The sequence below is a fragment of the Apostichopus japonicus genome, chromosome 15, assembly GCF_037975245.1.
Source record: "Apostichopus japonicus isolate 1M-3 chromosome 15, ASM3797524v1, whole genome shotgun sequence".
Lineage (NCBI taxonomy): Eukaryota > Metazoa > Echinodermata > Holothuroidea > Aspidochirotida > Stichopodidae > Apostichopus > Apostichopus japonicus.
The window spans coordinates 453,053-468,546 of record NC_092575.1 but is presented as its reverse complement, the minus strand read 5'-3'; the positions used below and the strand labels follow the sequence as shown (position 1 = coordinate 468,546).

General features: G+C 33.2%; 1 protein-coding gene and 1 long non-coding RNA gene across 5 annotated transcripts in view; one reads left to right on the top strand and one right to left on the bottom strand.

Annotated features, from left to right (window-relative positions):
- Positions 1-8,030, bottom strand: part of LOC139981019 (uncharacterized) — a 38,841-nt gene extending 30,811 nt beyond the window's left edge. For 2 of the 4 annotated variants that reach the window (XM_071993121.1, XM_071993124.1), the window contains exons 1-2: positions 7,629-8,030; positions 3,725-4,228 (exon numbers count right to left, since the gene is read on the bottom strand). In XM_071993121.1, coding sequence (XP_071849222.1) covers positions 3,725-4,055 — 331 coding nt within the window. In that variant the 5' untranslated portion in view covers positions 4,056-4,228; positions 7,629-8,030. Of the gene's footprint in view, positions 1-3,724; positions 4,229-5,015; positions 5,223-5,267; positions 5,540-7,628 lie in introns of those variants that run through there. The other 2 variants (XM_071993122.1, XM_071993123.1) reach the window with 2 other exon arrangements.
- Positions 8,031-8,493: 463 nt separating this feature from the next.
- Positions 8,494-15,494, top strand: part of LOC139981021 (uncharacterized) — a 45,294-nt gene continuing 38,293 nt past the window's right edge. The window contains exon 1 of the long non-coding RNA XR_011797764.1: positions 8,494-8,727. This is a non-coding gene — a long non-coding RNA (uncharacterized lncRNA). The remainder of the gene's footprint in view (positions 8,728-15,494) is intronic.

Below are 15,494 nucleotides of genomic sequence, written 5' to 3'. Positions count from 1 at the left end.
TGGGCAAGGAGTTGTAAAGAAACATAACAACAATAAATGTGAATGAATTGACATTATTTAATCCTTTGTTTAAGATTCTTATACTTGATCAGTTCTGTTATATTTGTTGTTTCCCACACCTAGACAGGCACATGGCTGGTCGGTTTGTTGTATCATACTGTAACCTTGATAGAATCCTGCCTGGGGTTATCTAACACACAGGTAGAAGAATCACACTTCTCTTGTTCTATTTGTTTTCATAATTAGTTACAAGCTGTGCTTATACAGTCACACACAGGTAACTTCCGACCTTAAAAAATACTCAGCGGTGGTTATTGATAAATCACACAAAACATTCTGTAACCACATGAAGCACTTTGGTAACAGTGATTTTTTTAGTTTGTCTAAGCTAATGACCGTTTGTTGGTTGTGAGCACCGGGCTTCTCTGTTTTCCCAATATCTGTTATTTTAGAACTAAAATAAGGATTTGGTTGCTATTTATATGTAAATCGTACACCGAGTTGTCCAAAAAAAAATAGCAGATTTTTATACATGTCTGCAAGATTTCATTATCTCCGTCAAAATGGTAGCATCCCGAAGAAAAGTATACGTCGTGAATTTCGGATGAAAGATGGTATTCTCAATCAAATTCATAATATAAGATACCGTAACTGACATTATTTGCATAAATTACAAGAAGTAATGAAGCTTGAATTGTTTCTAAATATACTAAAATACTCAACACATTCTTCCTATTTGTACGAAGAGAGGAACATCTTCATTGTTTCGGTATAGTTTGAAACCACTGTATAATTATTGTTTCAATTACTTGCAAATAAATGTCAGAAAAGAAAGGAAACGATACATTTTCTTTTTGTTTTGTTTAATTCCAAGGGCAAAGAGTGCAGTAAATATAGCCTATGCGCTGATATTATTCATTCAAATCATATTATTCAAGGGTACAGGCGGGGGGGGGGAGGGGCAGGGGAATTTCATGCAAGGCAGTTTGAGTTGGATTTGAAGAATTCACCCTTATTGCAACGCACTTCCTACACATAAATTACTTTCCAAACCAAAATGAACAAGAAACGTTTTTAGTTTTTATCCCGTTCGTGTGGACATGCACGTGAGCTGCACTATCACGTGATTAGTAATCATTTAACAAACTAGCGATATCACGTGATGAGTATTCATTTAACAAACTAGCAATGGCACGTGATGAGTATTCATTTAACAAACTAGCAATATCAGTTACTGAATGAGATGGAACAAAAATCTTTGTCCTTTTTTACAAAATAGTGTCTAATGTTTCATCAAGTATAATTTATTCTATATTCTCTTTTACGTTTTGAATGAAAATTAAACAAATCTAAAATGCTGCAAAAAGAGTCAAAACGAAGGTGTATCATTCGAAGGGTTTAGGAAAGTTTTAGGGAGAAACGGTGTGGGAAAAAGTCATTTGAAACTCTTCCCGAGAGAATGAGGACTCGAGAGAGAACTCGTTGATATCAGGGAACTGGTTCTACATGTTCAATCACAATACGAAAAATATTTGAGAAATTTAATTTTACTGAAATTCAATCCGTCCCAGTTTATTTCCCATCCCTGCGTCATGTTATGCAGCAACATAATTTTGGTGTTAATGAATCTAACTTGGGGATCATTATAGCTAAAATGATTCGGGTACTCCGACTAATTAGGGAGTTGTTCATTTCCCATCTTGCGTCTAGTTACGCAGCAACATAATTTTGGTGTTAATAAATCAACTTGGGATCATTGCAGCTAAAAATGATTTGGGTACTCCGACTAACTAGGGAGTTGTCCATTTCCTATTTTGCGTCATGTTACGCAAGCTACATAATTTTGAACATAACTTGGTGATCATTGTCCTCATGGATTTGTACTCGATACTAGGGTATATTTAGTAATCTAGTAGAACTGTACACACTAGTATAAGATAAAGTACGCGCGCTTAGATCATAGTATACTCATCCTTGTACTTATACCAATGAGAATGCTATTTATCCTCACTTTGTTGTACCTGTTCTGCAAGTCTGCTTACACGACATTGTGGCAAATTCAACCCGGAGAATAGATATCAGTGTCATTTATCCCATACCAAGACGAAGCTCACACGGAGAGCCTGGTACACGGACGGACACGAAACAAATTATTACATGGAGTCTAGTTCTTAATGTGTAACAACTACATCCATGTCTGAAGTTTGAAAATACATGTATAGTCGCGATATACTCAATTGCATAACGCAGAGAACTACATTACTTGTCAGTCATCAAATTAATTCGTTCTTGTCTAAATTTCGTTATTATTTCATGCACAAATCGTAACTTCCTACACAGTAATCCTGTCTATTTGTAAGTTAAATTTCCTCCAACACTTTTGATTGATTTATTGAATACCGGGGTCTTGCCAAACATTGATTACACGCATGGTGAGTTATCTCTTTCTGTCGGTTCAATCACGAATACCCAAGGTATGTATTTTATATCGTATCATCATAATACCATCAACGATTTTGGTTCATCAGTCGTGCCCTACTATAAAGACACCTGGACCTACATTTGTAAATTGTGCTTTTACAGCTATTATGATTTACAAATTGCAATATTTAGCAATTCGGTAATATCACTTCAAAGCGTTTAACAGTTATACAGAGAATACTATTAACAAATATATATTTAAAATGATAACCACATGTGTAAGAAAGAAAATATTAAAAGTTGCGACCTTTTTGATTCATTATTTTCTGAAACTTTACTAGTTTTTATAATAATAACTACGTTGTTATAGGATTTGAGTATTGAACAGCGTCGGAGAATTTACAAAATCAACTCAAACATCTGCTGGACAACAACAGAAATTAGGGATTGGTTATCACATTATGAATTTTAAAAAGAAACAATATTGGTTTATTTCGAACGGGTCGCTTGTTATTGGCTCGACAAAACTTTAACAGTAAATTAAGATATTTAAATGTTCCTAATGAAGTTGCTTCCGTTTCACAAATTATGCAAAGTTAATCAAATTGGAATAAAAACCTGGTTTATTCAATTACTGTTGCTGCTTAGTGTGATTCCAAATATAGTTATAAAAATTAGTTTTTTTTTCTCCTGAAATTCGTTATTTATTACTCTGCAGAATCATGTCTGCACTGTACAGTGACAGAACGGCTACAAATTAAGCCTTAAAAACTGATCATATTTCTAGAGAAATAGTATTTTTCAAGTTTCGTAACTAGTTTCATGCTTCCAAAACAACCGAGCGTCAGAAGGATAATTTCAAAACGTAAATATATATAAATAGAGTTAGCAAAATGTTTCTTCATTTAATTACAATTAATAATAACTTAAAAATTAATTGAAATCTCGAAAATTGGATCAACGAGATCAACATTTTCTGTCAATTGCTGAGAGTTTATTTATTTTTCTTCGCTGCAGTTGTCGCCCTGAATTCAACAGGTTCGGTCATCTAGTCACGTGATGTATGTCACGCTCCGTACGGTAGTAAAACTTTTTAAGGCAAATTTGATCTCAAAACGAATTTATGAATTGAATGTATTATATGCAATAGAAAAGTCCATCCGTTTGTATAATTACGTTTGCAGAAATTTATAAATACATTTGTAATTAGGCCTTTTATGTTTTAAGATTTGAATTACATGACAACGTACATTTGATTCTGGAGAAAGAACACTGACAAAAAAATGTATAAAAAATGACTAACCTTCAGCCAATTCTCTCAGGTATCCCCAATCGGTTTTTTCAAATCCTGCCAAGCGACCTTCAAAATGAAACTCTCCGGTTCTGTTTTCTTCGACCCCTTCTATTATTTCCCCGGGTCTGAGGAATTCTCCAAGGGATGCCTTCGGTTGATGTAAGCAGGTAGCCGAGTGCTGAGAGGCAGGGAGTCTCGCGGCGTCCAGTTGTGCAGGAGCTCCCTGGTGATGAGGATGGTGGTGATGGTGACGTCCAGTGATCAGAGATTGGATACTAAACGCGTTAGCTTTAGGTGACAAAGGGTGACTGTTTTCCTCAGTACCACATGTAACGTCCATACTAAACCAATGCCAAATGGCAAATTAATCAATCTATCATTCCGTTAATTTATCGATAACGTCTCTCCTCCAAATTTCTTTGTTCTATAGTTTGTCTGTTCCTCCGGTCTTCTGATAGTTAGTTCGTTTTATTACTTATCATATTTATTTCGCCTGTGATGTGTAGAAGAAACCTGCAAGTATATATAACAAAGACAACTTTAAAGAACAATAAATCATAAGGGAGTTCAGCTTGTTAATGTCGCAAAGCTCTGGTTACAAATGAAAATAAATGTTGTTTTTAAACACGGCGGGTATCAATTCGACGGAAATGTCACGATTTTCTATTATCGAGTCCCAGCTTCAAATTAAGAATCCATTTTGGTTGATTGCAGCATTTACCAACCTCGGAACAAAAGGGTACAAAAGGTATAAATGGATTTGACAAACTTTGATGAAAATACTTGAGAAGTTTGGGAAGTGAAATAATTGTTTGTCTCAATTTCCTGGTATATGATTTCGTTATTTCGTTATTTTATATGATTTCGTTATTTTATAAGATTTTGTTATTTTATAAGATTTAGTTATTTAATTTTCATTATTATTTTTTCTTCTCCATGGCGCTCGAATTTCGCCAATAAGGAACACAATGTGAACTACACAAGTCACCTTCTAGCATCATTAAGGTTGCAGAATATAATAGTACTTTTTTACTTTTTTATGGGGAACATTCTGGAATAAATAGTTCGTATCTTTTCTTACTTTGATTGCCTAAAGCTGAAGTTTTGAAAGAAAATGATTGGTCAAATTATTACTGATAGAAACTAAAATGAAGTTTATTTTGATTTAACAATATTGAGACAATAACAGTCAGTTTATAACATTGCCACTTCCCATTTAACACGGATGAATCATACAAATTTAACAGTTTTTTCGCGGCATATATTTATTGTAGACACTTTTAATCTAATATGAACTTACTGGTAGATGTGAGCTAATACTAAAACAGTTTACGTTATGCTTGGTTACAATTCAGAAGAACATTCGTGTAGCTGTCATACACAACCAACAACTGATCTTTGCAGCCACAAATAACGAAAACAACACAAAAACAGATTCCTTTGATAAAAATAAACACGAAAAATGCAGAATGGTTTCTTCGCAATGCTCAACGACTTATTCAAATCCAAAGAAGTTCGAATAAATGTCATCACTGTAGATTCGTATACTCACTCAAAATAGAAATTAAACATTTAGATGAGCTTGAAATATCTCCATCCAAGAAAGAAATGACTGAAATTAGATGATGAAGTAACAAAACTCACGAATGAGGTATAAGTTACTAAGAATTAAGTGAAACTTTCTGCGAGATATAATCCAGAACTAGAATATAACTTTCATTTGTCCCACCATGCAGTGTCTGTCCGTATGTGTATTGTCAATAGCACAAAGTTTCCTACTTAACAAAGTTCCACCCAGTCAAAACATATACAAGCAGGCCATTGGACCAGCCTTGATTTACAACATATTTTAATAATCATGATTGTGACGTCACGTTCAAAAGCGGGTTGATATGTTATTTAAGAGATTATGTAAATTATCTAGGCCATGACGAGAGGAATATTGGTGAAAGGTCTAAAGGCTGAATCAAAGTAACAAAAGTTATTATTACCACTGTACAAGGTCTATGCAGCAGCATATCACTGATATAGATTTACAGAGGTAACTTACTACACATTCATAATGTACCTCTTATTGTAATATAAGAAGCGGTTAGAGCCGCTTCTTGATCTTATAAACTGTTGGTTTTACAAGGGATGTTTAGGTCTTAAATTGTGGCTATCACAAATAATTGGCAATACTATCCCATGTCGAGTCACATGTCCCCGAAGATACCATTGTATAGGTGACCAATTTAACCGTTCCATGCGGTTTTATGTGGCGGTTTATCGCTCGAATTCACTCGAATCACAATTTATGTAAATATTTGTCCACACAATTTATATTCAATATTCTAATTATTTTATCAGAATTTAAATATTACACGTTATCGTTCAAGGTATAAGTAAATATACCAGCTAAACTGAAGTCTTGTTCCATTTGCGTTTAAATTATTTAAGGTTTTGATTAATTGACCTTCATCTTTCTCAATAGTAATTAGCTGCAAATTTGAACTGTTCAATGTAATTATGTTTTGATATTTCTTAAAGATATCTTTGATATTCGAAATTATTTAGCGACTGTACAACAAAGAGAAGTTTAAATTAACAAGAAGATACCGCTAACCTCTTATGTTATTTCCTTCGCTTCATTCTGCATTATTTTCCTGTGTTTCGTTTCAAAGCCTGCACATAAGTATATTAAAGTTAGAAAGCTTTTGTAACGTTTATTTTATTAATAAACCGTTATCTTCCGAGCAATATTTTCGTTTTTATTTTTTTAGGTTAACTTGTTATCATTTGTGGGAAAACTTGCTTAGACAAACATAAAAGGTAACTTAAAAGGACTTAAAACAGTTATCCAGTATAAGAATAAATATATATGAACAATCTTTACAATGCAAATGTAACTGATTTAATTTTTTGTTTCTGGAAAGACAAACGCATGGAATGCCTAGGACAATACGAACAGATAACCGATTTGGTTCAGAAAGCTGACCTTTTCAACGACTTGTATACTTAAGTGGATGGTGCAAGCGAAATTCTTTTGTTGAGGTGATTTTTCACGCGCACACAGTGTCAAGTGTACAGGATAGGTATGCAATATACAAGGCATAAGTTATATTGATGTCAAAGACAGTTCACATCTAACTGAGCATGTCTAACATTCTACTACACACTTTGTTTTGGAATTTTAAAACTTACCATAATTTGTATATGTGATAGAAACTTTGATAGAGAGCAAACTGAGATGGTTGAACAGTGACTTATCACATCCAACTGTATAAGATGGTAAATTTCATCTTTGTGTTAGGATTTAACACCTGATACTAATAGTATAACACATAAAACCAGGTCACTACACACCTATTTCTTAATATTTTTAATAAATAGACAATTATTCAGAAGTTAAGATTAAATATTATAGATTTAATTTAATCAAGACAGAGTTAGAATGGGATAATACTAATCAAATCAAATGAATGATTTTGGACAATTAATTGTAAAGCGAAACAACATGGATAAAGAATAGCCCAAGCATTTGCTCAAACTTTACAATTCATGAACAAATATGAATTGGCATCAAATTGAAAATTAAATTGTAGAGGAAAAAAGAATGCTGATGTTTAACTAATGAATAATGTCAGAAGTAATTTCCTTAATTGAGTAAGCTAGAATTTCAGTAATAAAGGTCTGGTGATTTAATGTTGCATAAACATAAAATAGATACTAGAACATTGTCCAGTTTATTTTTACGTGAGTGGATGCATTTAAGCCTCCTTTAATAACGAGGAGGGGGCCATTGTGGATGTTCTGCAGATATAACTTGGTAACTTCCTGGTCCACTATGTACAAATTAAATTAATAACTTAATATTCTTTACATATAGTTCTACAGTTTAAAACTAGTTAAAAGCAACTTAATGAGTACTCACCAAGCATAAGTGTCGTTCCACCAGTGAAGTTTTACAATTTTCTAACATTGGTGATATGAGTGGTCACTACCGCCGTGTTATTCCAATTACGAGCTCAAAGCAAATGGAGGCCTTCCGATGAAAGTGATACTTCCTGACTTTTGGCTGGTATAACCCGAGGCAATGGATGTGTATTGTTATGTAATATTATCTACTCTCAACATGTTTCACAGGGAGACGCACAAGCGCAACATTTTGGTTACGTCACTACTGGTTATGACGTTCTGGTTGGTTACAAAGGTACGGTGGAGTGGCGGCTGTACGTGACGGTAGAGGCGTTGAAGGATTGACTGCCCCCTCTCATGCTAAAACTATAGTTACGATGGTGTTCTTGTGGTCCTCAAGGGTAGCAATGCAAACTATTACTGTTTGGTGTATAAGGTTGTTGGCAGGCAATGGCACCCATCGAAACCTTAGACCAGTGAACTTTGAGTGAAGGGGGGAGTAATATTCCTATGAATGTAGTATCGTATAGAGTATGTGTTCCAATTACAGTAAAGTATCCACTTAATTGTAATTATATACCAAAATTATTTAAATAAATTGATCAATGCTTTGATGTTATCTATGTTTATATGAGAAAGATATATTACGATGAATATGTTCTTCGATTGACGAACATAGTTAAAAAGTTATATTACATAGAAAAATTGTAAAAAAAAAGTTATCATGTTGAAATGTTAATATTGGAATAATTAAATATTTCAAATATGCATAAATTATACAAACACTTGCTTAATAATCTGGAAGAGGTACAAAATTGGTAGCTCTCTACTTTTCCTTTCCCTGCAACATAGTTTTATCACCCAGAATGATAAAACTAGTCGTGGGTCTGTGGTCACACGTTCTACTAATCCTTTGCGATTTGACAAATCTTTCTATTCTTTTGTCCAAATATCGCAAATTTCGACATTCAGTGGATGATCTTATTACATCTGGCTGATCTTTATCGAGTAACTCTCATTCTTTGAAAGGTAAATGTTTTTCTGAATGTGAATATTAAACAAATTTCTTAAACATGGAGGCAACGAAATGAAGAACTGCCATGATAACACAGAAGGTGAGTGACAAACAAACAAATTTTGGATTATTTTCTCCTAAGTTTCGACAACAAATATACGCTTTTCGTGCCCTTGAATGATACGTTTGCAATGTTCCTCATTAGACGTCTTATTACGTAAGTAATCTGCAGTTGTAAAGTTCTATATTAATTGTCAGCTAATATTTTAATACTAAGGAACGTAGGCTGCGTGTTGCCTAGGGCTATGGCTACACCGTTGTTGCAAATTCTCTAGTGTTTACTAAGTTTCTCCAACGTTTACTAACTTTCTCCAACGTTGGTAAATCGAAGTTTATCTGTATTGCTAACATGTATTTGGATGATAATTGCTTCCAAACATTTGTATTGAAATTTTGGCAGTTACTACTTAATATTTAGTGGAAAGTTTTCCTTGAACGCAGGTGGGTATTTTCGACAGCTTTTGGACGCTGTGCGTCTCCTATCGCTGTCATTCCCGTTGCTGCTATAGGTCAAGTTCAACGTATATATTGTGTGATATCATATGGGGTTTACAGTAGGTAACTTAGCCGCCCGTGTCGGCCATCTTGGAAATACTAAATGCAATATAGTCTTGTCACGAGTTACACGTTACTCAATTTTCCAACCAGTATATCAAAACAATAGGTTTAACACTTTCTTATGTGGAGTAATAACAGCTTCTATTTAAATCTTAAATTAATATCAGTTTAATGTCAATCTTTAAAAGTGTACCCCATCGGTAGGTTTCTATAATCACAGTTTATTGTGTCTCGTACCGAGGTACCCAAAATGATTTTCTCATTGGATTTTCAAATACTAGGATTCGTGATCGACAAGTGATTAAGTCTGAGACTCTTAGTAAAGATTCATAGTTCTGTCAAATTATGATCTTGATTGTGTTTTTAATTTTTGCTTTCACGAACTATAAAATAATACTAATGATAATACTCATTATAGTATTTGGTGTCCACGTTATATTTGTGTAATACTGTAATCTAATAGTCAATTGTTTAGATGGTTGATCAATTGTGATTACTTAAAGTTTAACAATTCAAGCAGTGATATATTATTCATAAATAAAAATAATGAAATGTGTACAACTAGGCCTCAACCTGATTAAATATTGGGACTCAATCAATCCATCAATAAATCAATCTATCAATTATATACTCAGATGATACCACTGGCAAACACTACAGGCCCCAAAACGTCAAATTACAAAGGTTTCGTAAGAAATTAATTTTGTATATACTTTTTATATTAAAGTAGCAGATCCCAGCACTTGATTCCCTTACATATCAGTATAATATATATATTATATATATATATTACCATCTGCTTCTTATACTGGCTAAATACAGAAATAAGAAGAATTCATGTGAATTGAAAGAAATTCCAGAATAAATATTACTCCTAACAATTATAATGTACTCACATATATCAGAAGATATTTTGGTTCCTATATTTTGCTAATATTGTGCAGTTTTGATATTTTGAATTATGTATTATAAGCTAAGCCTAGCCTATAGGCTTCCAAATGAACTGTTCCTAGTTGTATACTTCTTATGCCTTAAACTAGGGCTGTTAGAATGTATACCTCACGTGTCTAGCTGCAGGGAATTAAGGGTATAATAAGTGCTGACATAACCTGCCGAATATTATAACATGTAGGCATATATTAACTTCGCTCATACAATTAAAAAATATCATACATGATATAATATGTACAACATGTACATCATAAAACGAAAAATTATCGTAAACGTGAACTAAAGAGCAATACCTTCTAATTAATACTTAACACATTTTACAGAATCCAATATTGCAACATTAATATTTGTTCAAACTTCACTGCTTTATATTTGCAAAAGAAGCCAGTTTTGTTTCTGTGGGTGGAGAGTGGGCGGTTTTGGTTGGAATGTAAGCCTACAACTTGGAAACAATGGACGGGTTTTGACATTATTTGCCGGAGAAATTCGGAGAGGGGAATTGCCCTATTACGGTTACCTAATTAATACTTCATGATTATGTAAAACCCTGTATTGCCATGCGAGACTTAACAATTGTGTCATGTAAGCCAATTTAGTAACAATAGTATGATGTGTCACAGATTTTGTGATCACTAGCCTATATGAGAATGATCCAGTTATCCACCAACAATGTGGTTGTGATAACCAATTCAAATGAAGCGATTCTTCACGGAACTAATTAGAAATGGTTTAAGCTCTCTTATGAACCGGAACAGAAGCAAATCTAAACAAGTGGTTCTCAACCCCCCTCCCCCCACCCCACCCCCGCTCCAATAAAGAAGTTATTGACACCTGGTGATGTTAACCTTCTGTGCAGTGTCGATTTTATCTACAACCCTCTCTATATATATAGTTATACCACCTACTGGTGTACAGTTAAACTTGTGTGATGACGAAATACGAGATAATGGTTGATTGCAAGTTAATCAGTAATAGGGGGAGCTATTGGTCTTTATCTTTTGAACGGCTCCAGATTATACATATTCAATTACAATTAATAGTTCCCTAATAAGAAAACGAGATCGATGTTAAGTTGGTGGCTCATTGGATACTCTATTCCTATAGTCCAAATTCTGTTATCTTTAACCATAAGAAAGTAAAATGGTACAGGTAACGACTTGTATGCTAGTATAATAACATATTTGGAGATTATGGAAGACAATATTTTATTTAACCGCCATTTTAGTAATTGATTTCGTTCTTCTGATAGTCTTTATGCTTTTATTTGGATGCTTATTGAGGCCGGTATTCCTCGAAATCCCTTATTACCAATAAAACTACCAAAACCTGTCTCTGCATTTTCTGCTGTCCCTCAAAGTTAAATGTTCTCTCTCCTTTCTCTTTCCTCTTTGGAGGCGGTAACTAGTTGTCACTTAGACCTCCTAGAATAAAATACTTTAAGTTAAAAACATGCTGGCAAATATAAGTGGAACGTTTTGAACAGATTTAATAGAAAATAATATTGACGAACATTTCTGCATCATAATTACTTTACACTATAATATGAGTAAACTCCACAGATGAAGTCCCAGGCATTAGACAATAGACACTGAGTATGTGATCGAAAACTTAGCAAATTGATGGGGTGGTTCATTAACAATGTTTACGGAGCTTGCTGCTAAGTTATTTCCGGGCGCATGTGCTCATAAAAGGTTAAAATATTTAATATTGGAATATACTTTAAAATAACGGGGGAAAAAGGCTTGGACTTATGGACCTCTACAGACCTCTAGGAAGTTAGGAATTAATTATTTACTCTTGACAAGATTAATAACATTTCTGTGTGCATATATTTACAATTTTATGAAATATTTTGGTTTTATTATCTTTATATTTTGTAGACCTAATTGCAAGTAATGTCCTAAATTAATTTGCCAACAGTTTCCACACAATTGGCATCATCATTACTTGACAAGTGGAAAGGTTAAGAGCATTCGTTATCAAATCAATCGGTTCTATTTTGATCCGTGTCATTTCTGAGGATAAATTACATATTCTTCTTTGCCTATTTTAACACAATGTACTAGTTTATTTAAAGGGGATTTGGGAAGCATGGTAATTACTCCTTGTTATATATAGTAGGTGTATTTACGTGCAATGTGTGTCTTTAAGCTATGGATAATTAAAGTAGTGTATGATCGCAGCTTAAAGCTATGGATATTTTAAGGCTATGGATATTTAAGGCATGTAGATCGCGCCTTAAGCTATGGATGGTTAAGGCAGTGTGTAATCGCACCTTTAAGATATGGATGGTTATAACGTGTTATGAAATTCAGATTTCTGTCAAATAAAAAGTAACTTTTGACATGCCCGTGGCAAGAAATTCGTTAGCCTTATAGAATAATCCATTATTACGGTGCACAACCACACGCCATATGTATTGTGTCAGCTTCGGTGATGTAAGTGTTCACGCCGGTGAAAGCATTTCTCATTATACCGAACAGGGCCTTGTTGGTTTCCCTACTAGGGGCTTGTGCAACCTTTCATTAGTTACGATATCTTCAAAGGTTTGTTTCTATTTTCTTTTTCCAGTACAGTTTTTATACCGCAATCAGATGAGATGGAATTTTTCATCTATTAACTGATCATTTTACATTTCAGTTTGTTGAAACAAACTTCAACATGCAACAGAGTTAAACAAGTCACATAATGTTCAAATTGGAAAAGAGGACCAGGATTAGGGTTAACCCTAGGATATTCAAACCATGGACTTTGTATTATATAGTCACTGGTTCGAATCCCGTACTTATTTATGTGCTCTTTTCATTATTATAATTACCTGCCACTTCTCCGTCCTGTATTTACTTAGTAAAGATGTTCTGTGGTAAGGAAACAATGTTGGCACTGGGACAAAATATGTAAGTTTGTACTATATATGCTTGCTTTATACTGCACACACTTTATCATGCGCCTAAAATTGTTGTACGTGATGCTACAAATTTGTTTACTTAGCTTTGCACCCACACATACACACTGACATCATATACGTTCCCGTTGAACCTCTTAAACTGTAATGGTTAATTATATTCATACCTAACAGATTACACATATGTCTGTGCTATTGCTCACAAACTATACAAATTTACAATATAACTCATACGTTATATCGCATTTCTTGACCCTCTATGAAGAAAGGGATTATTCACGCACAAGCGAAGTCTTTTTCAGAAGATCGGAATGCTATATTTATTTTCTTAGCACGTGCAATCACAACTGAAGGATCATTAGATTTCTTGCCTGACGAGAAGATGCTTGTCTTATTCTTATGATCTTTCTTATTGTCTTTATACGTTCAGTCTGTGTAACCTCAATTAAACATTGTCTGAGTACAGGTGACGTAGTACTCCCCAGATTGGCCATAAACGTGATGCTTAGTTGCTACTGACCTACAAACCCACATCAAAACATTAATGTCATGTTCTGTTACAAGATAACATCTCCATCTGAAGTTTGTGACTTCAACGTTTCAGACTGATTTAGGCAGTTGGGAGGTACTGTAACATGTGTTGTTTAATATATTAGGTTAATATACAAACAGGTATTCACTTTAAACCATAAAGGACCGTAAAATGAAGTGAATGCCTCCATTGATCATTCTGAGTTATTTATTAAGTTTAAGTGAACGATTTGAATCCGAATTACAGTTTAGCATCAAACTTGCAAACATCTCCTTCGAGTTTGAAAGGTTAAGCTATATTTTGTAGATTTATTTTTAGAAACGTGAGTAGGTGAGCTTACTGGAGTAAAGGTTCATTTGAAGCATTGTTTTTATATTAGTGTTTAGTTTGATGCCATATGTGATTAATACTGTTAGCAACTTCGTTCATAAACATTTCTATTAATGTCACCGGATGAAGGGTGTACTTTGGATCAGCGGTTGGTCGATTGCATTCTAATAACGAAGATGAAAAAAGGTGGAAAAACAAAAACCTTCATTAATCCACGTTTTTGCAGGCTTTTGTAGCAAAGGGGGATTGTTCGTCACGTGATGGTGAGCATGACCCATAATACCATTTATATGCAAAAACATCTATTTAAATAATCACGGTTGTTTAAAAAGCATTTTATTTGATCTAAGCTCAAAAATTGAGCTGTCATTTGGAAGCACATAATGAATATTCAAAATAGAAGTCTGAGTTTAATTTTTTTCCTTAATTGTGGACCCTAATTTGATATTTCAAACAAGGCATTATAAATTTGTCCGACAAAGTATTAGTAGTTGAATTCTGACTCTCCGTTATCTACCGACTACAATTCGTTTTGTAAATAGTCTTTGTTTAGTAGCAGAGTAAAACTAATTTTGGAGACATTATTTACTACCGGTGTTATACTGACAGGATGTGTGAAAACAGTAATAATTGAATATAATATATGATGTTAGTTGACTATAATTCGTTTCATGAATATAGCATATTATACATTTGTTGACTATAATTCGTTTCATAATATAGTATATTATATATTAGTTGACTATAATTCGTTTCATAATATAGTATATTATATTAGTTGACCATAATTCGTTTCATGAATATAGTATATTTTATATTTGTTGACTATAATTCGTTTCATAATATAGTATATTATATTACTTGACCATAATTCGTTTCATGAATATGGTGTATTATATATTAATTGACTTTAATTCGTTTCATAAATATAGTAGAGTATATTATATATTGTGGACTATAATTCGTTTTATAAATATAATATATTAGTTGACTATAATTCGTTTTATAAACATTGTATACTAGTTGACTATAATTCGTTTCATGATAAAGTATATTATATATATGTTGACTGTTATTCGTTCATAAATATAGTGTATTATATCTTAGTTGACTTTAATTCGTTTCATAAATATAGTATATTAATTGAATATAATTCGTTTCGTAAAATATAGTATATTATATATTAGATGACTAGAATTCGTTTCATAAATATGATATTTTATATTAGTTGACTTAAATTCGCTTGGTAAATAGAGTCATTATTTACTAAAGTTGATGAACATTGGTTGATAAATATATTCTTTTTTTTTACTGTACAGACTAAAATTCGTTTCGTGAAATAACTTTATCCTTTAATTTGTATATAATCGACTACAATTCGTTTGTTAAATTGGTTGAAAACATGCGTGGAGGGGTTGAAATGGAAGAACTATACACTAATATTAAATAGAATATATCATTTTGTCTATTGCTAACCGCCCAAATTGCTGCTTATTTCATCATTGAAATACAGCGGGGGTGTTGTTGCCAA